At 38.1% G+C, this 27,801-nt stretch overlaps 1 protein-coding gene across 15 annotated transcripts in view; it reads left to right on the top strand.

Moving 5' to 3' along the window:
- Window positions 1-25,336, top strand: part of ROBO2 (roundabout guidance receptor 2) — a 766,105-nt gene extending 740,769 nt beyond the window's left edge. For 6 of the 15 annotated variants that reach the window (XM_072138543.1, XM_072138545.1, XM_072138547.1 and 3 more), the window contains 10 exons: window positions 1,659-1,940; window positions 3,119-3,241; window positions 5,861-6,017; window positions 7,708-7,968; window positions 10,621-10,820; window positions 15,054-15,236; window positions 16,064-16,231; window positions 16,657-16,887; window positions 18,642-18,839; window positions 21,607-25,336. In XM_072138543.1, coding sequence (XP_071994644.1) covers window positions 1,659-1,940; window positions 3,119-3,241; window positions 5,861-6,017; window positions 7,708-7,968; window positions 10,621-10,820; window positions 15,054-15,236; window positions 16,064-16,231; window positions 16,657-16,887; window positions 18,642-18,839; window positions 21,607-21,608 — 1,805 coding nt within the window. In that variant the 3' untranslated portion in view covers window positions 21,609-25,336. The remainder of the gene's footprint in view (window positions 1-1,658; window positions 1,941-3,118; window positions 3,242-5,860; window positions 6,018-7,707; window positions 7,969-10,620; window positions 10,821-15,053; window positions 15,237-16,063; window positions 16,232-16,656; window positions 16,888-18,641; window positions 18,840-21,606) is intronic. The other 9 variants (XM_072138550.1, XM_072138555.1, XM_072138554.1 and 6 more) reach the window with 5 other exon arrangements.
- The last annotated feature ends 2,465 nt before the right edge of the window (window positions 25,337-27,801 follow it).

The raw sequence follows: 27,801 nt of genomic DNA, 5'->3' as shown, positions 1-27,801 counted from the left end.
GGGCCGCGGCACAGACTTTGCACTGGGGCCCACCAGCTTCTAGTTACACCACTGCCCGTATGTGCTCTTCAGCCAGTGTCACCCATTGTGTAGCTTCTGTGGTTGTGGTGTGGAACTTGTCTAGGGGTTATTATCTCACGCTTCAGAATCTACACCTGAACAACCTATCAGAGGTAGTTCTGATGGTTAGACTGGCTTCACACAGTTATAATGTACATGACCATCAGAGGTGCAACTAGGAGAGCCAGGGCCCCATAGAAGATTTCTGAATGGGGCCTCCCTTCCCCCAGACTTGTATACTCAGACTTACAATCACACACACTTATACACTCATATATACACAGACATTTACATAATTATATACATACACAAAATTATACAATCCTACACACGTGCACATATGTGTTCATTTATATTATATACACATCTTGTATACACCTACAGCATATATACGTCTTATACACACCCACAGTATATACCCACTCAGCAAATATGCACAAATCATGGGAGATTAATCAGAAGTGTCTGAGAGAAAGACTGTTCTAGTTGCCCATGGCAAGCAATCAGAGCTCAGTTTTCATTTTCCCACAGCTGTTTATGAAATGAAAGCTGAGCTGCAATTGGTTGTCATGAGCAACTAGAATAGTTTTCTTCTCAGACACTATTGATAACAGACCCTATATAGTATATAGAAACCACATATGCACGCACACATACAATACCATATACACACATACATACAGCATATACACACACATGCAGTATATACACACACACATACAATACCACATACAGACATACAGCATATACACACATACAGCATATACACATCACATATACACACATACAGTACCATATACAGATATACAGCATGTATGCACACATTCAGTACCATATACAAACCACACACACAGCATATACACTTCACATGTAGAGCATATACACATCACATATACCCACATACAGTGCCATATATAGACATGTTCAGCATAACATTTAATGGTGCACCTACCCCATTCTCTAGTGTTAAGGGTTCACTGTCATGTGCCTGGGCCTCATTTGCAGCTTGTTTGCCCTTACAAGTTTTTATATATACAATGTTTTATGGCAAATTAGTAGTTTTTGCTTGTCTTCTGTAGGTCATCACTGGGTCAGGCTCGGGATCACACACAGCATTGTAGACAGTGGTTATCAGACACATTTAGGTCCTCAGCAAGATTTACTTTGTCACTTCCAATCATACCCCACATTCACATTGTTTTTCACAGGGGGGGGGGGGGGGGGTTCTTAGATTTGTGGATCCATTGTCTTGTTATTTATCAATAGAGCAGACAGCTTGACATGAAATGAAGTATGGAGTCCATTCCCCTCCCCCACCCCGTAGCAAAATATTCTAAACTTCACCTTCTCACATGAAGGTGTAAGGATGAAACGATGGTTTTAAGCAGTGGAACGTGAAGGACAAGCGGCAGGCCTGTCACAAAGGCTGATGGCCAGGCGATGGTTGTACATCATTCTTCCTTCATTGGCTCATATTTTCCTGTCTCAGCTGAAATGCAGACGGACTGAATGAGCTTTGATATTTTTTATCCTAAACCATGATAGCTGAGGATTCCCGTGCGGCTCTGATTTTCTTTTTTCCTCTGTCATAAATGTAGATGTCCTGCCAGCAGCTCCAGGCCAGGGAGACAAAACAGCGACAATGTTGTCAGATGGCGCCATTTACAGCAGCATCGACTTTACTACCAAGTCCAGCTTTAACTGCCAGGGACAAATGGCGCAAACCACGCCGTATGCCACCACACAGATTCTACACTCCAACAGCATTCATGAGTTGGCGGTTGACCTACCTGATACTCAATGGAAATCTTCAGCTCAGCAGAAGTCTGACTTGACCGGATTAGGGTATTGCCTCCCCGACCAGGGCAAAGGAAACAACGGTAAGTATGAGTTAGATGAACTTAGTTTAGTGCATGTCGAAACTTGTTGTATCATTGACGCTAATTGATGCTAGTTATCACTTTCACTAATTTGTGCTAAATATTGGCTCTAGTAGTCCTTAAAGAGCATTACCCCTTAAAGGAAAAATCACGAAAATATATTGATTGTCCTCTTCTATAATCTACCCCTCTTGTCCATAGGCAAGGTATATGCCTTGTATTGCAATATTTACTTGATGATGAAATTCAGTACAAATCGCGGCCCTGGACCTGGCATTGTTTTTGTCAAATCCTGGACAACCATTTAGTTGATGTCAAAGAACATATACTATCGTAATAACTTATGGATTACCTACATCGAAGTGTTACAATAAAAGGATATGGGTTCTTAAAAATGTTGATCAGATTAGGTAAAAACAAAAGTTCTCCAGCACGTCCAACGGTCTTATAAAATCCAAAGCAGGCATCACATCACGGGTATAGACATAGTACATAGACCAACGCGTTTCATCCGGGAGGACATATTCATGTTCACCGTGACCATGTTGACCATGAATAAGTCCTTTCAGAAAAAACGCATTGGTCTTTGTACTATGTCTACACCCGTGATGTGATTCTTGTTACGGTTTTTATAAGACTTGAATGAAAGAAAGAAGTTTCATCACATTTTCTGTGGACGTGCCAGAGTAGTTTTGCTTGTTTGCCATGTTGTGAGGCTTCCAACTTCTTCTCCTAGCACCAGGGCGATTGGGAATTGGGGTGGTGATCTGGTCTAGGAAAAAGCACTAAACTTCTGCATTTTCCAGGATTAGTGCCACCCTTGTCCATGGTGTTAGACTTGTATTGCTTTGTATCCTTTTTCAAGTAAATATTATAATATTAAAGGGATATGAAGACTCTTTATGGAATGTGATGGTGACCATATTGGTTGGCTCCAAGCCCTCCTATAACAAGAATAAATTGAGCTAAATTGTTTGAACATTCATGGAGGACAATTATTTTTTATACTGGTGGTTTATAAAAGGGGGAATGGCCTTTCGATACTCCCCAGTCCTCAGTCCATTTCAACCTCATACCTTCACCCCCTCCTCTCTAATTGCAAACTGCATGTTGCGCATGAGCTTACGCTTTGTACTAATCACATGACGCCACGGTGACCTCTGCCCTTTAACCCTTAGCCTTACTTTACATTCCCGACTATCGAGCTGAGGGATTGTCAAATAGAATGCCACACAACCAGTCACAGGATTTCAGCACCACCAGCTCACACAACAGCTCTGAAAGAAGCGGCAGCCTTTCAGGTTGGTGTTCATTGTGCGATACAGGACCTGTATCTCAGATGTTTGATGTAGCGCTTATTGTATGCTCTAATATGTGTGTGTGCGGATGCTTAACTCAATCATTGCATGGGACTGTCTGGTCTAACTCTAATGATACACTAAGGATATATTTTGTTTATGATTCTAATGCATTGTACAATGTTTATTTTGGACTCTTATCTGAACTTTACAGAACTATATGTAGATTTATTAAGACTCGTGCACAAGACAAGTGCATTACCTCGGCACTCTGCATTCCGTCTCTATGCCAGATTTCAGCTATAACCTTTGCAAGTATTCTCTCGGAGGTTTTAATAAATTTAGCAGGCTAGGCAAACTAGGTGCGAATGTGCAGGATGTGCCAGAATACTGAATACCAGAATATATTTAAATACTGGCGCCCAGTCTTCAATTATCTGGAGTACCTTGCGTTGCTCGGGAAGTGTGCACCATCTTTTTTTGGGGGCACCTTTAATATACAGCGTGCGATACAATTCTGTCGAGTCTCAGTGATAAATGTGTCACAATCTCCAATGAAGCTCCAATTAAGTTCTTTTCAATGCCAAGTAGGGCAGAAAACTGGCGCAGCCAGAATAATATATCTGCGCTAATATCTTCTGTTATAAAGGAATCATAAATAGGGGGATGAGGTAACCATTGAAGTTTGGGTTCACCGGAGTTCACTGCTGGCACCGATCATGGGTGTTATCCTATAAACCCATGTGCCACTAATGTGTATTACCCTTTAAATGCATGAGCTGGAAAGAGGTGTCACATGCATTTAAAGAACATATATGTAATACCGGTTGCAGAACCTTGGCAATCAGGACACCGGAGGCTCAACTGAGAAGCGTGTGTTCTGCTAAAAGGAAAAATGATGTATCACAGCGTGTCACCGATGTAAGAATACAAGTTTATGGGAATTATAAATCAAATCAGCATACACAGTCCAGACTGACGCGTTTCGAGCCCAAGGTCTTAATCATAGTCACATACATTTAAAGGTTAACACCCACAATCGGTGCCAGCACCGATTGTGGGTGCTAACAGTGTGCATAACCTCTGGAGAACCCAGACATCATCTGAGAGGGACAATTCCAGAGTAAATATTTGAGTCTGTGCCGTCATTTTCTCTGGGATACTGGCTCCAAGATGATGTCATGATGACCAACGGTCCCTGTGAAAATGCCGTTTCGTTGGCCAGAACATTGCGCTCCAGATCCACTCATCACTTGTCATAAACCTTTTTACAAGATTATCTGTCTGGTATGGAGATAGAAAAGTCTTTTTTTCCCAGTGTGCACAGCTCTCCAGCTATGTGAATACATCCAGCACTCTAAACAATGGCTCCTTTCATTCTGGTTGCCATAGCTATCTTGAGGGACATGTAAAGTTCTCTGATGAATTGCTATTTATTGTTATTTTTGCAATAGCTCTTATAAAGCATTGCTTTGCTAACTCTTAGCATACTAAGGGATGTAGTATGCAGTAGAAAGAGAATGTTGTACCTAAATATATACATAAATAAACATGACCCTGGATGTTGCCATGAAAACTGGAAGGAAAAGTGTCATTGTGTATAATCAATGGTGAGAGAACTGGAAAATGGAAACTTTTTATTAAATAAAGTGATATATTCACTTATTTTAGAATATGATCAGACCCCTGATAATAAAGCATTATTAGATCTCTGCAGGGGTGGGGCTTTTTAAAAGGAACACGCCCCTGAGCAATGATATTGTGGGCTTAGATGGGTTGATGCCAAATTTATGTCAGCGTATGTGTTATACTTACATTTGGAGACTTTATGTCTGTCTAATATTTTTTCTATTGGGTTTTGTTCTTTTTTAATTTATCTTGTTGGTTTCTTGCAACTTTTCATTTAAAAAAAAAAGTTGTCTAGAGCTATTTCCTTTGTCTGCTACAGAGTTAATTTGTGCATCAATTACAACTTTTTTTCCACTTTTATTCCACTTTTTCATGCTTCCACATCTGGGTTTTATAGATATGTTATGGGCAACACTGAAAAAAAAGGTTGCTGCAATTGTCGGGATGGGTGAAAAAGTCAAAATTTTTATCACAAATATTAAAATGTTCCAAAAATAAGAGAAAAAATAAGAAAAATCTAACATAAATGACCCCTAACACTTACCAGGAAAGTTGATCAATATCAGAACGTTGGGGGTCTGACACCGAGAACCCCTCGCATGTCCATCCATCACACAACCTTTTTGTAGTCCAGTCCTATTCAAGGGAATGGAGCTGAGCTGCTATAATGAGCAAAACCACTGTATTATATATGGCGCTATTCTTGGTAGACTGTAAAAAGCCCGCTTTATCAGAATGCGGCAGTCTTTTTTATGGTTGGTTAGGGTGATCTGATATAATTTACCTTTTCTAAGGATATGGAACTAATAAAGTTTTAGTACAGCAAACAGCACATTGTCTGGAAAATTTTACCATAACGGGAACCAGTGAGTATAAAATAAAGCCTCATATATTTTGCACAGATCAATCACATTTTCCCCCATTGTACTCCTACGTTGACAGTAGATTTTTTTTCTGTATACATAACAATTTCAAGTTTCTTTTGATTTTCAGGCGGTAAAGGAGGGAAGAAAAAGAAGACTAAAAACAGTAACAAATCTCAGAAAAATAATGGATCTAACTGGGCTAATGTTCCTCTACCTCCACCACCCATCCAACCACTTCCAGGCACTGAGATAGAGCATTATGGCTTAGAACATCAGGAAACAGGGTAAGTCCTTGCTTCATTGGATTATTTCTAATAATTTGTGACATGTTCCAAATTACTAATTTGTAGCTTAATTTGTAACCATATGAGAGGTTGTAAGTCACCATGACCGGTTAAGGAATGTTGACAAACGCTAAGGCACCAAATGATGAAATATAATTTGTGGAACAATCAAGCATTAGAGTAGAGTGTTCAGTTCTCCTGCAGTGCCTCCACGGGAGAAGTGAAGCATTGCACAGCTACTTTGAAATCAGATATACAAAGTCCCCCAGACCAAAAGTCTATACTTGTACCAGTTCTCCACTCTGATCTTAAATAGAAAAGTTCTTAATCTTAATCTTGAATAGAAAAGTTCTTAATCTTAATCTTGAATAGGAAAATTCTTAATCTTAATCTTGAATAGACGTCTTAAAAAAACGTCTTAATTCAGAATTATTTAAAAGGACATAAGGGTATTCGTATTTCAGACAAAACCTTTTAATTCTTTTTTTCTATTTTATACCTTTCTCCCCTCAATAACCTACAATGAGACATTATATTAATTATTAACAATTAGATACTTTATCGTTATGAATTAAGAGTTAGTTACAAGGCAGAACTCCTGGAATAATTGTTAAAGTCTATTATGACTAAGTCATTATACTATACATTCATAATTACAAAATTCTAAGTAATATTTTGTACATTTTGAATTTCCATTCAATTTTGAGGTCGATGTTCTTTTTTTTTCACTGTTCCAGTTCATCCGTGGCTACCTTTAAGGAATTAGACATAGTTTATTTTTAAACTATCGTAGCCGAGTCTCTGAACACAGTTTGATATCTTTTATTCCCACAGAGAAAGACTTCTTGATTTTTAATACCTAATGGGAGCTTTGAGCTGTGTCAAACTTTCAGATCTTGAAGGATGTGACCTATAATTTTTGAGATTTGTACAGTCCCAAAAAAAGAAAGATAATTTCAGAGAATCTGCAGACATCATGCAATGGATTTTTCTTTATTTTATTATTAGAAATGAACAAAAATTTTGGTAATCGAGAATCACTTACCTTAATTTTTCTTACCTTAATTTTTCTTACCTTAATTTTTCTTGTATTACTTTTTTAATTAAATTTTATTTTCCTTAAATTAACTCGGTCCAGCAGAAAAGTAACTTCCATTCCAAACTGATTCTAAATATTAAGCATTTGCATTTCAGATAAGATTTGATCCTACAGCTTTTTATGTTTTAGACACTAATGAAAGATTTATGAATTGTTTTGTAGAAAATGGAGCTATATTCCCAATTCAACCAATTAGCTCATTCGAAACCACCAAAGATTAGTTATTTTTAATTTAAGGTAGATTTTTGAATGTATATTAATCTGGAGGCAAAGTTTCATAAAAGAAATGTAGAGTAATTGTTGTTAGGGGGTGGGTAGTGAGGGAAGACTTAGAGAAAAACAATATTATAGCCGTTATATGTATTGTCTGTGTACTGGTTTTTACATTTTTATAATTTGTTTTATATTTTTAAGATATTTTTCTTAGTAGGGGGGCATCATTTCTATAACAATGTATCTACAATGTATTTAAAATTAAAAAAAAATTAGTGGAGTACTTATTCCTTTATCTGGTCTTTCTAGTCAATCCTTTTTTTTCCTTTATATTAAGATTATAATGCATTTATTTATAATTTTATTTTGTACTTCAAGGTATGACAGCGATGGATGGTGTCCTCCACTACCAGTGCAGACATACTTGCACCAAGGATCAGATGATGAATTAGAGGAGGATGATGAAAGGGTTCCCACTCCACCAGTTCGTGGTGTAGCATCATCTCCAGCTATTTCTTTTGGCCAACAGTCAACGGCAACGCTGACGCCTTCCCCGAGGGAGGAGATGCAGCCCATGCTCCAGGCCCACCTGGATGAGCTAACACGAGCGTACCAGTTTGACATTTCAAAGCAGCCCTGGTAATTATCCATGTACAATCCTATGATACTATGACCAGGTCCGGCGTTAGGGGACAGCAAACTGGGAATTTGCCCAGGGCCCCCTGTCCTAAAGGGGCCCTCTGCATGTGGACTTTTGTGGGCAGAGGATGTATTGTTCTTTTAATACCCCTTGGTTGAATGCCCGGGTGAAGATGCTTATCATCTATCTCCTGTCTATACATCTATCATCTATCTGTCTAGTTATATATCTCCTATGATTTGTTTATTTCCTATCTATATATCTGTCCATCTAACCATTCATCCATCTAGTTTTCGTCTATCTATTTATCTATATATCTTCTATCTTCCTATCTATCTCCTATCTATTATCTATCCATCTATCAAATGATCTTCTACTTTATCTATCTGTCTCTCATATCTATCTTCTATCATCTATCTACAATCTACTTAATATATATATATATATATCTAAATCATATTTATCTTCTATCATCAATCTCCCTATCATCTGTCTCCTAAAGTCCCATATTACAGATACTTACCTACTACTGTGTGTAACTACAAAGTGTTATTATTGTGCAGGTCTAAAGGAACCACTTACTGACTGACTGTTCATAAAATAGTTTTATTTTGGGGCCCCACTTTTAGGGAAATGGGAGTTTATTTTTAACAGTCCTGCTTCTACTAACAACATACTCTCCAGGGCTCTAGTTCTCCATGATCAAAACTGCTGACTCATTCCGTTTAAGCCTTTGATGAGTTTTACTTACTCTCTGCATAAAAAAAAAACTTCAGAACATCAAATGCTAAATAATGAAATTGAGCACATTTATCATGTCATCATTTGCAGTCTAACCGTTTCATTACACAGATTTATACGAGGATGGTGTTTTCTTATCATAAATAATTTAATTTGAAGGGCAGATCAATGAAGGTGACTACGGTATAATATGATTTATCGTATAGAGATACCTATACTGAAGATGGTATTACACTTACAAATCATAGGAATTTGTTACAATTAAAGGGATAATTTATAAATGTCAAAAAATGGAACGCAGTAAATCAGGTTCCGATATCATCCAACCCCTATCTCCGATACGGATGTGAGGAGAGGAATCTTGGCAGGAACTGGAGAGTTTATACAGTAGATTTTGATGTATGTACCTGAATGACTTAATTAAAGAAATAGTATAAGGTTTAAGGAAAGTAAAGTTTTTTTCCTGTCTCAGCTGGAACACCAGCACTAGGCATCTTGGGATACCTTAAAAGCTTTTTTCCTAGAGTAAGAATGAAAAAAAGAGCACATAATTACCCCAATTCAGCTCCCGAAACTTAGGGTTTTTGTCACGAGTTCTAACTGGAAGTTTCAAGGGGGTCATGTGACCCACTTCATCCAATGACTGGACTCCTTGACACAAGGGGACTTCACTACTTTTGTAGACTCCTGGTCCGATGTGGTCACTCATTGGATTAAATGATTCACGTAACCCCCAAAACTACTTGATGCTACTACCTCTAGGTATCCAGCTATACCAGTGTTAATTATCATGAGGTAACATGTAATTCATGCAAACATAGTGTTGTATGTCTATCACAATCACTTAGGGTTCACCATGATGATGTCACTGCAGATGACATCACCAGAGACCGTATGATGTAACATGCGGTATTTACAATTATGATTTTTTTTTGGGGGGGGGGGGGGTCATCATGCATCTACGTAGTTGCTGCTCTGTCTTTGGCTGGTTCATGCCAATCAATCTGTGTTGGTATGGGGCTTATCCTAGAAGACGAAAGAAGAATGGGAGTAAGATGTTTGTTATATTATGAGGCTGCACCCACCAATCTGATATTGATGAACTATTGTATGAATGTCCTTTCAAAATTTGTGTCCCAGTGAAACCCTTTAACACCAAATCTTAGAATAATCTGCCTACAAACGCATCTTTTTTTGGTATATATGTGACTGCAGTGCTCTCCAGTTATATATTCCCCAATATAAAACACACTGGGGCAAATTTACTTACCCGGTCCATTCGCGTTCCAGCGGCGGCTTCTCCGCTCTGGATTCGGGTCCGGCCGGGATTTAATAAGGTAGTTCTTCCGCCGTCCACCAGGTGGCGCTGCTGCGCTGAAAGTAAACTCATCGCGCCGGAATGCACCGAGCTGGACCAGGTGAAGGTAAGCGGTCCTTATGCGACACATTTTCGGTTTTTAAATGCGGCGGTTTTTCCGAATACGTCGGGTTTTCGTTCGGCCACGCCCCCCGATTTCCGTCGCGCGCATGCCAGCGCCGATGCGCCACAATCCGATCGCGTGCGCCAAAATCCCGGGGCAATTTAAGTACAAGCGGCGCAAAACGGAAATATTCGGGTAACACGTCGGGAAAACGCGAATCGGGCCCTTAATAAATGACCCCCACTGTTCTTTCCGAAATGAGCCACTCAAAACTTTACTACCACAATTACATTTTACAATTCAATCTCAAAAAACATGAATAATTCACGCAACAATATCCGTTTCCGTATAAATGTGTAACAATGTCGGTCCAATCCAAATAATTTGCATATAATTGATCATTTAAGATGTCAATCGGGATGCACTGACACTGACCGACTTATAATGTGGAGACTTTGCCACTTACAGTTTCTATTTCTCTACTTTTAGGCACCTGCAGAGCAATAACCAGCCGCCATTGGCTCCTATACCTCCAATGGGATATGTGTCAGGAGCTTTCATATCCGACTTAGAGAAGGATCTACAGGATCCAAGGGAAGGGGATCATGAGGATGAAATGAGCCGCCCCCTCCGAGGTCTAGAACACACTCCGGGGTCCAGTATGGATAATCTGGATAGTTCTATCACAGGTAAGGATTGTGTATGACTGTATATCTTATGACTATTGCATAGTTATATCCGCCATCGTGCCGCACCGGCGACCTCTTTATTATGCATTCAATGGAAACATCAAGTTAAAGTTGGTTTTTGAAAAGATGTTTGATTTGCTGCAAAAAGACAAGAACCTTCATGCATTTTGAAAAATGTTAAGACTTGAAAGAAATCTTTCATCAACAGATCGTTCTACAGGGAAGGCGAAGCCTGTGACATGTGAAGGGGAAACTTCATACGGGAAGACATAAATAGTTTTCCTTTATAATTAGGGAGTAATGTTATTCTCTTTCTTAACTGGATCAGACGCAGTTTATGTCGGACTCGGAAACTTTTTTTTTTTTAATTCGATAAATATTTTAAGCAGACGCAGCATAAGATTACTGATATATAATAACATCTTATGCATTATAATAAGTCAACGAAATGGACAGGAATACATGAATATTGATACTCTGTGTCACAGGGAGCTTAAAGAAGACCTTTCTTCACTTCGATATCCTTTAATAGACTCCAATCCACTGATTCCGTCACAATTGGAATTTTCTCTCTAGCCCCCACCATTCCCCAACAATCTAAATATGCAAATTAATTTGGCAATGCGGGGATGTTGGTCGGCATGCGGCTTTCTCCATCCTCATGCACTTGGATAGGAGAATAGTATACATTTACAAAAAGAACCCCTCAACTCGAGGTTGCAGACAAATATCACTACTAATCTACAAGTGATAGTAAGTTCAACGGTAATAGTAATAGTAGTGGTGGTCGTACAAGTTAGATAGGTGGACGGTTGATGATAAATGAACAATCCTCTGATGATGAGCTATCTTATACATTCTTATGTTATTCTATAGGGGCAAAAACATTGATACCATATTTAAACAACAAAACTATCTGGGAACTTTTTGTTTTATAAATATTGTTATTGGTCTTTTTCCTGGCGTCTCCTCACTAGTAACTGTACACACCGGTGAAAGTAAGGCACCTTTTTATCAGAACACTATTCACAATGGTAAAAGTAAGGAATCTCACTACTATTTTACTATGCACAATGGTGATAGTTAGGCACTAGGGTTGACCCAGTAAGGTTCTGTTCAGATAACACCAATGGAAGGTTTTATTCAAGGATCATTGCTCCCCAATGCCAGAGGGTGTTAACTTGAGCTGAAGCCAAATTAAAACGTCTTGCTGAAGTCTGGGTTTGGGTCCCCAAATCTACTATAGTCAGCTCAGACTTTGCGGGTTCAGGTCCACTCATTACTATTAGGCACCTCCCTACTATACACTATAGACACCATCTATATTAATGCACCTCACCACTATAGACAATGTCACAACGGCATCTCACTACTATTGAGGTAAACATTGACCATGGCTTATCTCACCAGGGAACAAAGGGATTGACCATTTTGGATGGAAATCACCGGATCCTTCCTTTTCAGGTCCACTCATTACTATTAGGCACCTCCCTACTATACACTATAGACACTATCCATATTATTGCACCTCACCACTATACACAATGTCACAACGGCATCTCACTACTATTGAGGTAAACATTGACCATGGCTTATCTCACCAGGGAACAAAGGGATTGACCATGTGGATGGAAATCACCCAATCCTTCCTTTCCTTGATAGCTACTTTTGGGTCAAATTTATTTTTACATAAGATGCCTGGCTGGTCTTGCTGAAATTGTTATCGGAGAATTCTTGGAGTGGTGGTGGCAAAAAAAGACAAACAAAGTGTTCTTACCCTTCTCCGGCTTCTGGTTGCCATGTTACTCTGGTACTGGGCATTGGCACTTCAACCGGTCGAATCAGGACCATGGTTCATCACTGGTGTAGTAAAGTGAGGGGAGCGAGAGCAGGGTAGGTACATGTTGTTTCTTTTTTGGGCTGCTACCATGGTCTCCACAAGTTTTACCAGAAAACCCCATTAAGGAACCTCAGTACTAATACAGTGCACCTTAACGTCATGGAACATAACCTAAATGCTTCACTGTAATGACTTCTAGTTCTTCATGTTTAAGATATTGGGTATTAAAATGTTATGGTTGGTTCAACCTCTATATTAAAGTCCATTTCCCCTCCCCCTCCTACCTGTGCAGAACTCTGCAGAACCATGGAGATGTTTTTTCCATGAGTTTTTGCTACTTCCAGTTATTTCTGAATGCTATGTGGATGGATACATAAGTAGATAGATAATATATATATATATATCAGATTTTTCAATATCCTTATCAATGAATCCATTAAATCCACATTTATCTAATTGTTCCCATCTTCTGTGAATGAATGGGATTACATTTATTAAGGAAAATGTAGTTATGTGAATTAAATATGTGACTTGCAAAGGGAATCACTGATAGTTTTTTCATCCTCATAAAAATGGTAATGTAACAATTAGCAGCGTCGCCTTCTAAAACACAGAATTTTGTGTAAATGGATATACAGGGCCTCACATTCATCAAGAAAAGATGGGTTTAGCATAAAATGACATGTAAATGAATTGATGACTGACCGTAAATTAATTTTAGTGCGGAAGATGTAATAGAGAGACACAGCTAGATGCCACTTTATCCTGGTATTTTATGGCTCTGTAACATTTGAGCAACTACTTAATGTTCTGCGTGCATTTCTTCCCAACAGCTCCAACGCTTTGAGAAATGTTAAAGTATAAAAAAAGCACAAAGTAACAACTCAGTAAACAAAAATAAATAAAGCCCAATAGCATGAATTAGATTTATATCACACATTTAAGAAGACATTTATATCATAACAGTTTGTGTAGCATTTTATAAATTACCCGCAATTCGGTGAGAATGACTGGTAATTCACAAATCATATGATTTTGGAATAGAGTTCGGCTTTTGATAAACACTTGATCAATGTCCTATCACTTTATTTGTACACCTTATCTTGTTTTGACTCTTTAAATTAAAAATATTTTTTTTCAGCACTTTCATTTAAGGGAATCTGCCAATTAAACTAACCCACACTAACAAAAACTATCCCTATATTGTTCCTCTCTATGCTTGTGAAGTTCCATAGTCCATTCGTAAAGTCGACTCACTATCTATGCAAATAACCTCAGCTGAGTCCACTCATTGGGCCACATTTACTAAAGCTCCTGCACCATTTTTCTGTTGGGCTTTGCATGTCCCTTTATGTGCAAACTGCTTGCACATGTATTTACGAAGTGTCAGCACCACACATTTGTGTTGCGGCTGTATTATTCTTGATGTGGCACAAATTTCTGAACTGAAAGGGATGTTGCGGTGCACAGTCGGAACGTTCGCCACATTTATCATGTAAAGTCTGACAGAAGTGTGTCACACGCCGTATGTTTAAGGTGCACCAAAAAAGAGTTGGAGCAGTTCAGATTCATGCAGAACTTGCAACATAATAAATGTGGCCTATTGTGTTTCCTTTAAGCAGAGTTTGGTATTTTCATGTTATTCCACTAAACTCTACCTCCAGTTTCCTGAGTGACCAGGGGCATGCTTTCTCTTCAGCCAAGTGACTTGTCTCAGCTACCTCATACCCCCTCCCTCAGGAATGAGAGAGACATTGACTGTGTGTAACTCGCTGAAGAGAATTCCTGAGGGAGGGGGAATGAGCAAGTTGAGCTAGTTCTCTTCAGCTACTCACACACAGACAACAATTCCTTAAAATCCTAAGGGATGGTGGTTGAGATAGCTGAACTGAGTCCCTAGTTTAAAGAGAATCAGGTGCGGCTGAGACTTAATAACATGAATATGCATAGATGATGGGTTAAATTTATAAAGGGTCTCTGGAACTTTACAGTCATGAGGAGGAACAATATAGGGATTATTTTAATCCTGTTTAATAGCAGTTTTGATAGATATGTTTATTTAGGGTTAGTGGTTTTCTTTAAAGGGGTCATAATAGGATCAAACTAATAGTGGATTTTAAGATATCATTTTTTAATTATACTTTAAATATATACTGTATATGTATTTATTTTTACAAATTCTGACGACTGTTCCAAACCAAATTTGATTCAACTCTAGTATTTTCCATGCTCATGGTTTGAACATTTTCACACCGAAAATTTGTCCGGTCATGTCAATGTTAATTAAATGATTAGACCACTAAAGTATCTAATAATATTTTTGATGACAAACAAATGCTTATTTAGTCAAGAGAAAATCGTTGAAATAACTCACTAGATCCCTTTGTTTTTAGGTTCTATGGTAAATGGATGGGGGTCTGCATCCGATGAGGATCGTAACTTTTCTAGTCGTAGATCTAGTGTAGTTAGCTCTTCTGATGACTCGATATTTATGAGCGGCAGCTTTGCACAGTCACTCGTTGCAGCAGCAGATAAAGCTGGGTTCACACTTAATGGAACCAGCCTATCAAAAGCAGGTTTGTTGTCTTTGGTCTAAGAGGGCTTGAGGGATGGCTCTCTTCTTTCTGAGCTTTCTTCCCTTTCATGAACATGACTCCTGCTTCCAGCTTAACCTAACATGCATGGCATCTGGTGGATGGAACCTTTCATCATGCAATCTTTTCTTCTAAGGCGTTCATACAAGCTATTTTTTATGCTTTTTTTGGAGTTGGTAGCTTAACTCATGAGTTGTCACTGTTTATCTGTGTATTGATGCTTTTAATGTCTTAATTACCTGTTCTTTATGGTATAAACATGTTAGAAGAAGTTGAGAACCTATAAAGTTCTACCATTATGAAAATTGGTGCAAACCGAAGTAGAGCTCACTTGCTTCAACTATCTTGTTGAACATGAAGATTTTATTGGGTTGACCATGCTGATGAGATAAATATGTGCCAGGAAGCAAATGATCAAAAGCACTGGGCATGTCAATATCTAGCTGCCTGATCCCTCCTTGTCCAACTTCTGCTCTCCACATCTACACACATTAGATTTTATTCTGATACTGTATAAATCAATAAGTGCCGTCATAATCAATTATTTGTATAACCAGTCTACAAAATATAGTTAAATGAATAGCTATACAATAAAATTTTCAGGGTGACCATGAATTTTTGACCTTCACGACTCATTAGGACCTATTTTTTAATAAAACATTGTTATAATAAGCCATTGTCTGTCGCTTCGTCTCAATATATCCTGGTGGCATCTGGTTGTCTTCTGCTCTGGCTTAATACATTTGCATGAAAAACATTTCCTTTATCTTTCCAATCAATTATATTTATGTAAATTCTTTACTTTGTAGGAAAAATGCAATCTTTTTCTCAAAAACAAAGGCCATCAAGTCCATTTTCTGGGGACAGTAACCATTCATCCATGAATCACAACAACCAAAGGCCAAGGCCAACTAAAAAACACAAGGGAGGCCGGATGGAACAACCTCCTGGTCTTCGAAGAGAAGGAATCATAGATGGTAAGGTCATGTTGATTATGTCTTAGCCAGGGGTAACTTTACTTTTATGTTCAGAGTTTTATAATTTAAGAGGATTTCCACTTTGGAAATTCATCACTTGCTGTTAGGCTCCCAAATAACCCTTCTTGTGCCTCAGCTGGAGTCTACCATGATCAGCGTTACATGTACATTATGGCTTGAATTGATAGTGGCAGATGTACCGGAGGGCAAATTATATACTACAATGACGGTGTCATTTCGAATCAGAACAGGGAAGGTCCTATTGAATGATAGCCACTCCTTGTAGTGTTCACTACTGCCTAACTTCAACCATAATTCATTTATATATTGTATTGAAATATTGTATATAATTTCAATCTCTCTTGAACTTCCTTGTGTCAGTTTCACTTTTGCTTACCAAATACTAAATTTTCATTCCTTTCAAGATCTCCCACCTCCGCCAGAGCCTCCACCCTGTCAAAGTTTGAGGCAAATGCCCAATCAACGTAGCGGTCCTCCAGAAAGAAAAGCCAGTTCTCTCGAGAGGCATACTTCCAACATGGATGATTGCAAGACCTCTTTGGATCGCCACGGTAGAACGTCTTTAGAGCGGCAACGGCAAACACAGGAATGGCTTGGCTCCACAGATCGGCAAAACAAGCAAGCTTTTGGTTCAGGTATTATAGACTACACACAGTTATGAAAGGCAAAAAATCTTGAATGCTTTTGTACATTTTCTGGACATCTAAAGCGTTTTATAAAAATGGAAGTGACCTCAAAGAATTAGCACCATACATATACCCATGAACAGACCCGGAGGAGGAGTAGTGTTTTGTCAAATACAAAAATCAAGCAATTGTTAAGAAAACTGTTAAAGGGATTGTACTACTGACCCAAAGTAGCACTAGGCCTTTATCTTGCTGCTGGATGAGAGATTTAGACATCACAGGAAGCAATTCCTGCCCTTTTTATAGCACAACAGTGTCCCCTTCAGATCCAATAAACATAATCAATCTCAAACAGTGGCTGTATGTTGTATCACAGCTTAGGTACCATTCAGTTTAAAGGCCCAAGCTGCAATGGAGCTACAGCTGATCCTATGCAGGAGATTAGAAAAACTTTCATTTTTTTTCAGATACAGTACAATCAGTGGCTGTGTGTGGTATTGCACGCTATTCACCTAAATAGCCACAAATTTAGCAACAATCACAAGTACAATGAATACAAGAAACTATGGGGGTATTTAGCATGGCTTGTACATCTGAAAACAGGTCTACAAGCCATGATTTAGTCTCAATTCCCGTTGTAGTACTGGGAATTGTGACTTCTCCGACCTCTATGTCAGTTGGGTGGGCATGGGGCAGTGTCGGGCCTTGCAGTGGGCCACCGTGGAGCATTACTGGGCCTAGCATAGATGTGTCCTTGTGGTGCAGTGTTACATTGCTGACAGCCAAGGGGTGCATGTAGCCCCTATATATGTTATCAGAGGAAATTACCTCTTTCTGTACTTACTTTGACTTGTATCATCCTCTCTTTTCCCTTACTTATCTGTTTTCATGATGAAATACCTGCTGAATTCCATCTTACTAGTAAGACAGGAATAAAAGCAATGAGGTGATGCTCTGTAAAGAGGGGGGGGGGGGGTCACAACAGCTAGGTGCCCACCAGTACCGAGAGGACTTCAAATTCACAGTCAGAGACTGCAGAGAGGAAATCTGCTAGAAAATGAGGATAGCAAGTCATGTAATGCCCAAAATCAGTGTTTACTCCTTATGTACACATACTACTGAAATGTGATGAAAGGGGGGGGGGTATTCTTTAATAGCAACACCATGGCCAAGAATGGTGCTACATATTTAATGAAAAGGGTAGACATGTTTTTTTCTAATCTTACACAACCCTTAGTAGTATTAGCAAAATAAATCCATTGCGGAATTTTATCTACAGTAACATAATGTAGTTGATGTAATAGTAATTCCCTATAATGTGGTACTGTATATGCTGAACTCAACATATTTGATGCCACATCATCAAATACCTCCAACCAAAATCTAATTAAGGGCTAATGACACCCTGACAATTATTCCCATGCCGGGAAATCCAGGCGTATCTATAGCTCTGTTATTATTTTTTCTATAATTGCCCATTTAGAAAGCACATATAATGTGCACAAATTGATCTCATATTCTAATTAATGGTGATATTCTAGAGATCAGCACTTTTCTAAAATATCAACAAGGGTAGAAATCAAGGTAATGAGACAGGTGCGGAGGATGTTCAGGCGCGAGCTCCCGATCCCACGTTCATCTGCTTAATTATTTACTAAATACTTTTAATAGAAAGTAGAATTTGAAATGCAATATTTTATATATAGAAAGTCATTTGATTAAGAAAATTGCAGGAAAATTTCATTGATTCTTTCCCCTGGCAGATGAAGTGCTGATGCCGTACAGCAAGCCATGTTTTCCTTCACCCGGAGGCCATAGTTCAACAGGAACCACTTCGTCTAAAGAGTCCACTGGACCACGAAAAGGCGACATTATGAGAGGTCACCAGCGCAATGCCATTGATTTTCTTGATGTAGGATATTTGGGGCCAAACAGTCAAGGACAGTTTACAGGTGAATTATGTAAGTCATTTTTTGGAAATTTTTTTATAATAAAACCCCAAGGTCAGAGAAGCTTCTACCAGATAAATAACTTCATGGCTAAAATATTGAGTTGTCCCTTTACTATGATCTGATCAGAAAGTTGCCCTCGAAGCCTCAACATTCTGTTTCATTTTATGGAATTTTTTCTTATTGCATTGTTTTGCAGCACCACCCCCACAGGCGAAATCAAGTATTACACAATTACTTCTCAAATCATTACTATAACTGTGTATGTAGGAAAGAACAAGCCCACAAATCCATTTATAGTGTTTAAAGATGGGTTCTCCTAGATTTAGCAGCTTTGCCCTGTAGGCCTATTTGCCTAAACTCAACCAAAAAAAAAAAGGAAATCAACACTGGGGTGCTTAGCAAGAGGTACCCATCAATTCACTCAATAATTTCATGACCTATTTTAAGGATGATTGAACAAATCATGTAACTCAAATTTCGCTCATAGTAAACAGTATTGGAAAATATATTTAGTAAATTAGATAATTAATCTAAGATAATTGACTTCTATCTTTCACCATAGTCAGCCTTAATGAAAATCTACCATCAAACTCTATCATGATAAACCAGGGACACTTACTCATAGATCCAGGCACTGTAACTGTGGTGATCCTCTCAAATGTGTTATCTATGGCCTCTGTCCTTCTAAAATGAACTTTTAAAATTATGATAATGAGCCTAAAGGGCTATGGGTGTGTTATAAGAGCCCATACGAGCTGCAGTTTCGCAGGCTGTTACATTCTAAAGGAGCACTTAACTCCCTCCCACTGTATGCCAACAGTATGTGAAGCCAGAGCACAGAGGGCTTCTGTAACACACACATAGCCCTTCAGGGTCATTAAAATAATTTAAAAGGTGATTTTAGAAGGAAAGAGGCCATGCATGATATAGGGGTATTACCACAGTCATGGTGCCTGAATCTATGATTAAGTGTCCCTATTTCATCATGATGGATTTTGATGGTAGATTACCTTTAAAGGGTTTTTTGGAAATTCAAAATTTTTGGCCTTTCTGCAATCAATAGTCTCCTTGAACCACTAGTAATGGCCTGAGGTCCGAGGAGGACATGGATTGGCCAATGCCAGTCCCTTGCCCCTGGCACTTCTGAGTGTGTGCAGGTACCGAGGACCAGTAGTGCCAGTGTATGTACAATTTGTTTTTTAAACTTCTGCTCCAGACCCCAAGACGTGTTCTAGAATTGTGTGAAAAAACCTTTAATGCACCAGATCCTCAATCGATATGATCACTATAGCTTGGTACTGGAGGATTTTAGTGGACTTAGTGCTGTAAAACACCTACAAAACCAAAATCTAATTATACTGAAGTGAACAGAGCCTAAAAATAGAACAAGCATGATAGAAACATTCTAAATTCATCTGAACCCAGAACATCTAGAAAAATAACGTGAGATTGTTGTATACTTTGTGCATTTATATTTACAACTTAACTAAATTCATTACAATTATTTTGTATTATTTACGTTTTCATAAATATTTTACTGTTTTCTGAGAACTGTAAAATAGTGATGAGAATTTCTTGAGCAGTAATCCCATTTTCTCACATATGATGGAAGGCTGTGACATTCTCTCTGTGAATATTCTCTATGCCCTAGAACTAAAATCACATTATAGTATAGGAATAACCTCCCCACCAGAAATATTACTATTATTCATCATGACCCTACTCTAATTATCCTCAGCTATATTATGTGCACAAGCAAATACAAATTATATCCAACACCTCAATCCATCATAGTTCTGCATCATGGAGATATTGAGGGCAGGAATGTGAGACGGTGAAATGAGGGCATTGTTTAGGACAAGCCATGGTCACATTATGGTGCAGCTAGAATATGGCTTAAGATGCGTTAGGATTTGGCAATTTTCTGTTATGAATTTGAGGTCTTTAAGACTAAGGATTCTGGTACAGAAAAAGGTAAAACTGATACAGTCTATCAGTTTTAAAGGACACTGATCCAACATTATAGGAAATGCAACGCGTTTCGAGGGGCCTTTTGCTGTTATCAACATACATGTACAAAGGTACATTGGCTTGACCATACAAATTTATAACTACACCCCTCAGAAGGTTTTTTTTTATTATTTTAGCCCTACTGACACTAGCCCTACACTTTCAGTCCCATAAAAACAGTCTTCATAGTCAATGGTGATTGTTTCAGCCAACATTTTAAAATTATATGGAAATGATTGTCTACATTGGCCAATGGAAGTCTACTGTCAGCCAAAGAGGACATCTGCCTCCTAAACCTGGATGTGCATGATATGATCAGCCAATTTTTAGGGGGACTTGAATGGAGTGATGGTCTTTTTGCACAGCTTCTCCATTTAAGGTCCATGGACACCTGTATGGGATACAGTTAGCTTCCGTACTTGCCTATCTTTGTCGATAACACAGATCAAGGAAGACCCTTGACCATCACTTTATTTAACATCGTCTGGGGGTAATGATGGACAAGGGGCCCCCATCCTAGTAATTGATAGATGCCCAAGCTGTCTTAACCTCACTGATCTCAGAGTTATCATCTACCTTGAATACAACTTTAACAAGCATGGGACCCGTTTACATGTATTTTTACGTGTCCCCAAGAAGAAAGGAGCTTTTCATGTTTCCAGATATACCTTGCACTGACACCTCACACAATGTTGATTGTATAAATGTCATAAATTTAAGGATTTTTTTGCCATTAACAAACATTTTCTCATGTTTCCTATTGCAGAGTACTAAAGGCTATGACACAAGCTGCTCTATAGACCACTTGGTCTGGACTGATGAAAGTCATGAGGAAACTCAAAACAGTGCAATGGACATTCATTTATTTATGTAGGATTTGGAAGGACTGTAAATGCAATGTAAAGCCACAGAAAGTCACACATATCCCACAGACAATTTCCTTTCTCCTTCTCTTATATACACACCATCCACCTTAAATATTTCTTGCCAGAAATACACGAAAGAGGAAACAAGGAATCGGCATCAAGGATGAAAAAAAAAAGAAAAAAAAAGCATTTTGGCTTTGTATATATTGTTTTTTTCTTTGATTGCATTCCTATGCAAGCTTGCCCTCCTTTGTTCATATTATTCTTCTTAATATTATTGTCTGTCCTTATTGTTCTATTGTACTATACTGTATGTGAATTAATAGGCTGTGGTGCCATATAAAAACAAAAAACGAAAAAAAAAAAATTGAAACAAAAAACAAACTTTTGTTTAACTGTGTAACATTCATGTTTAAATTTTTGCACTGCGATTTTTATTTGATGATAAGCACAAAAACCTTACTCCTTGTGACGCGGAGGGAAGAGACTGAATGTGACGGGACGGTCTGTACTATAGAAACACATTGCATATTGCTGCCAGGTTCTATATCTTGGCAGGATCACACGAAGGGTATTACCCGGTTTACTGAGAAGAAAAACAAAAATTACAAAGATTCTGGCAAATAGATCGGAACAACAAGGATGGAAACTAAGCAATATGTTTGTTTTTTCTTGCTTTCAATATGGTGAAGATCTATGTCATTGTTATTTGAGATTATGAATACATGTATTCACTTGTGGACGTGCATGTATGTACAATTTATATTTATATATGAGCATATATTTTTGAATATGCGCATATATAAGTCACGCACATTTGTGTATATTATAATGACTTACATCCACTCTGGTAATGTTGACTTAAGTGGATTTTTTTTACCTTATTTCAGGGTCTGAGATAGTTGTAGAATGGGTTTAAAAGCCTTGAATACATAAATATTCGGGAAGTCAGACCAGTTAGTGAATATATTCCTTCCTCTTTTGGTTCAAAGAACCAGCAGGGAGAGATAGGTATCTTTAATGTGTGGCTTCCACCATCTATCTATTGGAAGAGATGTAAGGGGTTGTCTTGACAATATATTGGCCTATATACAAAGAAACGTTTCCTAGGTACCATTTTTAATTTACATAAAGGGGCCATTCTTTATGGTGGGAAGGTTTATGAGAATGGTTATCTTCCAGTTTCTACTGTTTAGAATGTAGTAAGTAATGAATGTTTGATCAACATGTCAAAGGTAGACTTACTCATTCAGTAGCTGTTGGCCAAGCATTTATTGAGCCAACTTCCACATACACAAAGTGTCATAGAGGGGGTCCTTGGGCCTACCATAGAAATGTACTCTAGTATTTCACTCTAGGGATTACTACATTTTAAATCACTCTTTAGAAGGCAGTAAATAATTAATGTTTGGTCAACATGTCAAAGGTGGAGCTAAACATCCATTAGCTGTTGGCCAAGCACTTATTTAATCGACCTCCAAATATGCAGTGTCATAGTGGGGCACCTTGGGGCCACCAGATAAATTTACTCTAAGGGACTTAGGGATTACTACAATTTAAATTACTAAATTAATTTTTGTATAACATGTCGAAGGTAGACTTACACATTGAGTAGCTGTTGGCCAAACACTTATTAAACCACCATCCATTTGCACATAAACAGTGTCATAGTGCGAAAACTTGGGCCCACCAGAGAAATTTACTCTACGGATCCACTCGTGGGATTATTACATTTTAAATTATTCTTTAGAATGTAGTTAGTAATGAATGTTTGGTCAACATGCTGAAGGTGGACTTACACATTTATTAGCTGTTGGCCAAGCCCTTATTTTCTCATCCTCCAAATACGCAGAGTATCAGATAAAATGACAATTTCCTAAATTTCTAAGTCTTATTATTATATTAGAGTCTGGGCCTGCCAGAAGATCATCTGGTTCTCTGGTGGGCCGATCCGGCCCTGAACATACACTTTCAGTTTGGCCGAGCATGGATGTATATTGAATGAGGAAAGGACAGAAAGCTAGTGGCATTTGGTGGCAGCTTATCTACCCTAAGGATAACAAAGGATAAATTATGGGAAAATTTCATTGAATGTTTTTATCTGAACCTTTAGAAGGCTAGTTTGCCCACTGAAATTGTCAGTGTTGGCCAACATTATTCTTAAGTGTATGCCCACTATTGATCTTAAAAAACATTACACTAAAACACATAAAATATACATAAAATTATTTCTCTTTTACAAAATCCTATACTCAAGTAGAAATCCACATCACTGAACATTTTTGCAGTAGAATGTGTAGACATTTTATTATATGTTTTACTTGATTAATATATCATACCATAAGGATTGTGTAATAGAGACTCTTACATAAAACCTGTCTTATTATTCAGGTTCACATAAAATTACATACTTCAAAAATCTCACCCAGCCCACTGCAATGTTCCTGTGATAGTAAAGTGTGTCTATACATCTGAATTATATTACAACATTTTAATAATACATGACGAGTTGTAGACACAAATCTTATCGATAGGCCACATAGGCAATATCAGCAAAAAGTTTGAAGGATAAAATAAAAAAAATTGTACACATAAATAACCGGGCAACATTGAGCTACATGCATAATACAGAAGAAATAGTGAATAACTTTGTTTTCTAGATTGGGCCCTATGGTGCTGGTTACTATCACTTTGCCCCTAATCCTGTAGCACATATGGCTTAGGGCATGGTTTTCCCCCATCTCTTTGGGTGGTCATTCCTTTTTGAGTAAACTGTAAGTTTTCTACCAACCACCCATTGAAATAAACTATTTGGCCAATGTGACCCAGGCCCCTGTCACATAGGGCCAAAATATAGCCATGGGGATGTTTGTATTTTATGAATGCCCTTAAATTTTAACTCTCCATTTTTTAGGAGAAAGTTTCCACCTCAATGTAATTTTTCATTTGTTTTTACAATTTAAAAAAAAAGTACGTAAAATATTATTAATGAAAATGGAAATTCAGTAATGTAAATGTAATTTGGATAACTTTATTAGAATACAAAAACAAAAAAAATCCTGACTTAATATCACAGGTATATTAAATACGTATATTGAGTTTTTTTGTCAATTCTAAAATTAGCATAACAAGTTTAAATTACCAGAAAAAACTATTTCTGGAAGTAATTTGAAACTCCTATTTCTTAATCTTATTATAGATATTTTACACCTATTTTACTTACTTGATGTCAACAGATTAGATGGTTCCAAATATAAGGAGTATGCAAATTTACACAATGCACAGTAAATATTAGGTTGCATCCATAGGCCATTTTGTAACAATTTAGTCATGTAAGCAATGCTAATTCTTGCATTTCTCTTTGCGGTTTTTATAAAGGATAAATGCAATGTACAGAAATTTGCTTCATTCCCAATGAAAGATTTTATAAGCCCAAAATTGAATTTTCTTTTCTAGAATGTTCTTTTAATTCTTTTTTGTTTTGATGAAGAAAATTGTTCTTTATAGAGTTTATAGGAAATGCTCAGCTGACAACCCACTGAAGTCACGATGTCAGTTCTTCCAATGTTTGTTCTACCTTTTCCATTGGCAAGTGGTTGTAACAGTATTAAAAAATGTGCGTTTTCATGACATTGTCACGCTGGTACATATTTTTTCTTATCACCACAAACGTTTTCACCTGTGTAAATTAGGTCACAAGCCAGGGTCAAATGTTTTCTTTTTACAAATATGAAAAGGACTTGTTCTTATGAATTAATATTCTCTGACTGAATAATACATAACAAAAGAAAAAAATACTGCTGTGTCTTGCTCTCCTTTAATAGCCGCCTGTCAGATCGCCCGGGGCATGACTAGTGTCTGGACATTCCCGAGTATATGAAAGATTGCCCAAGGCAGATGGGTTACTGTAGTCATGTGGCACAAACTTCAACCAATGGCAAAAAATTACATCTAGGCAGTGATGGAGGGATGGATAAAATATAGTTGACTTCACAATTTCTGGTCATCAACATTTTCCTACATGGTATAGATTACGGGTGTTCATTAAATATATACCATACCATAATTAAATATAGACCATCAATATTTGACCAGTACATTTTGGACCTCTGTTGGTCAGCACAATGAACCAACTACAGCATATGCAAGCTACTTCTACAACCATTTAGTCCCGGGGTGGTGAACCTATGGCACGGGTGCCAGAGGTGGCACTCTGAGCCCTTTCTGTGGGCACCCAGGCCATCACCCCAGAATGAAGTTCACAAGACACAACTCAAAGAATCTGCCTGCAGAATCTTCCTACAATGATAGATGAATTTGCCCTTTCCTTTCAACTGGGTTGGTGTCCTTGGGAGGCTGAAGGATTGAAAGTTGTCAATGAACAAGGAGAACTGCTTAAATTGCTGCGATTGCACTTTGCAATAAATAAGTGGCTTTTGGTTGAAGTTTGGGCACTTAGGCTCTAAAAGGTTCGCCATCACTGATTTAGTCCCATGTATTGACCTGAGCTGTAGTGTCAGGCACTGCCACTTTTGTATATGGGCATATGAATATTAATAAACTCTCGGATGGATTTTTTTTTGACTGCCGGATTTGGAGACAGAAACAAATTGAGGTCTTTTGTATGGAACTCAGCAACCATGACAATATCTACTTTGTTGTGGTTAGACAACTGGGGCAACACATAGCCAGAGCATATACAATGGTTAGTGCCTACCAAAAACTGACAAAGATCAGCTAACATACAGAACATGTGAGGGGGTTATGCAAATCTATGCCTGTGGGGGTGAGGGCTAGCTCATTGGTCTAATCCAGCAAAAGACCTGCCATAGCACAAATTGATTGATTTATTAAACATATCTCATTGGAAAACACATTACATTTCAGCTTGTTGGGTACTGGTTGTGCAGCTAGAAACTGGAACAAATGCCCATGCTGACCCATGTCTGACCTAAATTCACCCTACAATGAGCATATAAAGAAGATCTTGGAGCGAAATAAGAAGATGCTCTGATGAATGATATTTTCTTTTACATCATGTAATAACATGCCCATTGAGACAGAACTTGGATGGATTAGAAGACAAAAATTTTACTGATGCATTGTAAAAATGTTGGTAATGTTCTTCTAGGAAAGCTATGGTCTGGATATAAAGGTGGTAGGTGCTGTGCTGCAAGTATTGTACAGACCAAATAAGTACCCACCTTCACAGCAATGACATAACGTTATGGCAGTAGCTTTCTTCAACATAATTCCAAACTCCAACCATTGTGTAAGAATAGTTTGAAAAGTATTCAAGTTTGTGATATGTCCCGCAAATGAAAGTCCGGTCTGATCCAAGGAGGATGCATCTCTCAACTAATGAAATTCTGGATTTGCTGTTTATAATTTTTAATCTCTAAAATGCACTACGACTCCAGTTTATCTGACCATCCCCTATGGTGAATGGTATCTCTCCATCAGAAAACCATTGAGTTTGCAGCAGTGGTAATAAGACTTTATTGGTTAAAGGAGCAATCCCTTTATTAAATGTAGCCGCTCCATTGACGAGGCTTTTTTGCCCGGGACAAAGTGCAAAACGTGGTATAAAAATAACTAAATCAGAAAAGGATCATGTATTTCTTCCCTCTAGGTCTTTATGAGAAGTGCATTCTCCTAGCTTATCGAGATGGTCAAGAGCTGGAGACACTCTGCAATGTCTAAGAAAAGGATCATGTATTTGTTCCCTCTAGGTCTCTATCAGAAGCATACTCTCCTAGCTTATCGAGATGGTCAGGAGACACTCTGCAATGTCTAAGAAAAGGATCATGTATTTGGTCCCTCTAGGTCTCTATCAGAAGCATACTCTCCTAGCTTATCGAGATGGTCAGGAGCTGGAAACACTCTGCAATGTCTAAGAAAAGGATCATGTATTTGTTTCCTCTAGGCGTGTATGAGAAGCAGACTCTCCTAGCTTATAGATATGGTCAGGAGCTGGTGACACTCTGCGATGTCTAAGAAAAGGATCATGTATTTGGTCTTTCTAGGGCTTTATGAGAAATACAATCTCCATGATAATCGAGATGGTCAAGATCTGGTGAGACTCTGTGATGTCT

Source organism: Engystomops pustulosus, chromosome 2 (genome assembly GCF_040894005.1).
Source record: "Engystomops pustulosus chromosome 2, aEngPut4.maternal, whole genome shotgun sequence".
Taxonomy (NCBI): domain Eukaryota; kingdom Metazoa; phylum Chordata; class Amphibia; order Anura; family Leptodactylidae; genus Engystomops; species Engystomops pustulosus.
Note: the sequence above shows the minus strand (reverse complement) of the source record. Positions and strands in the feature narration are given on the sequence as shown.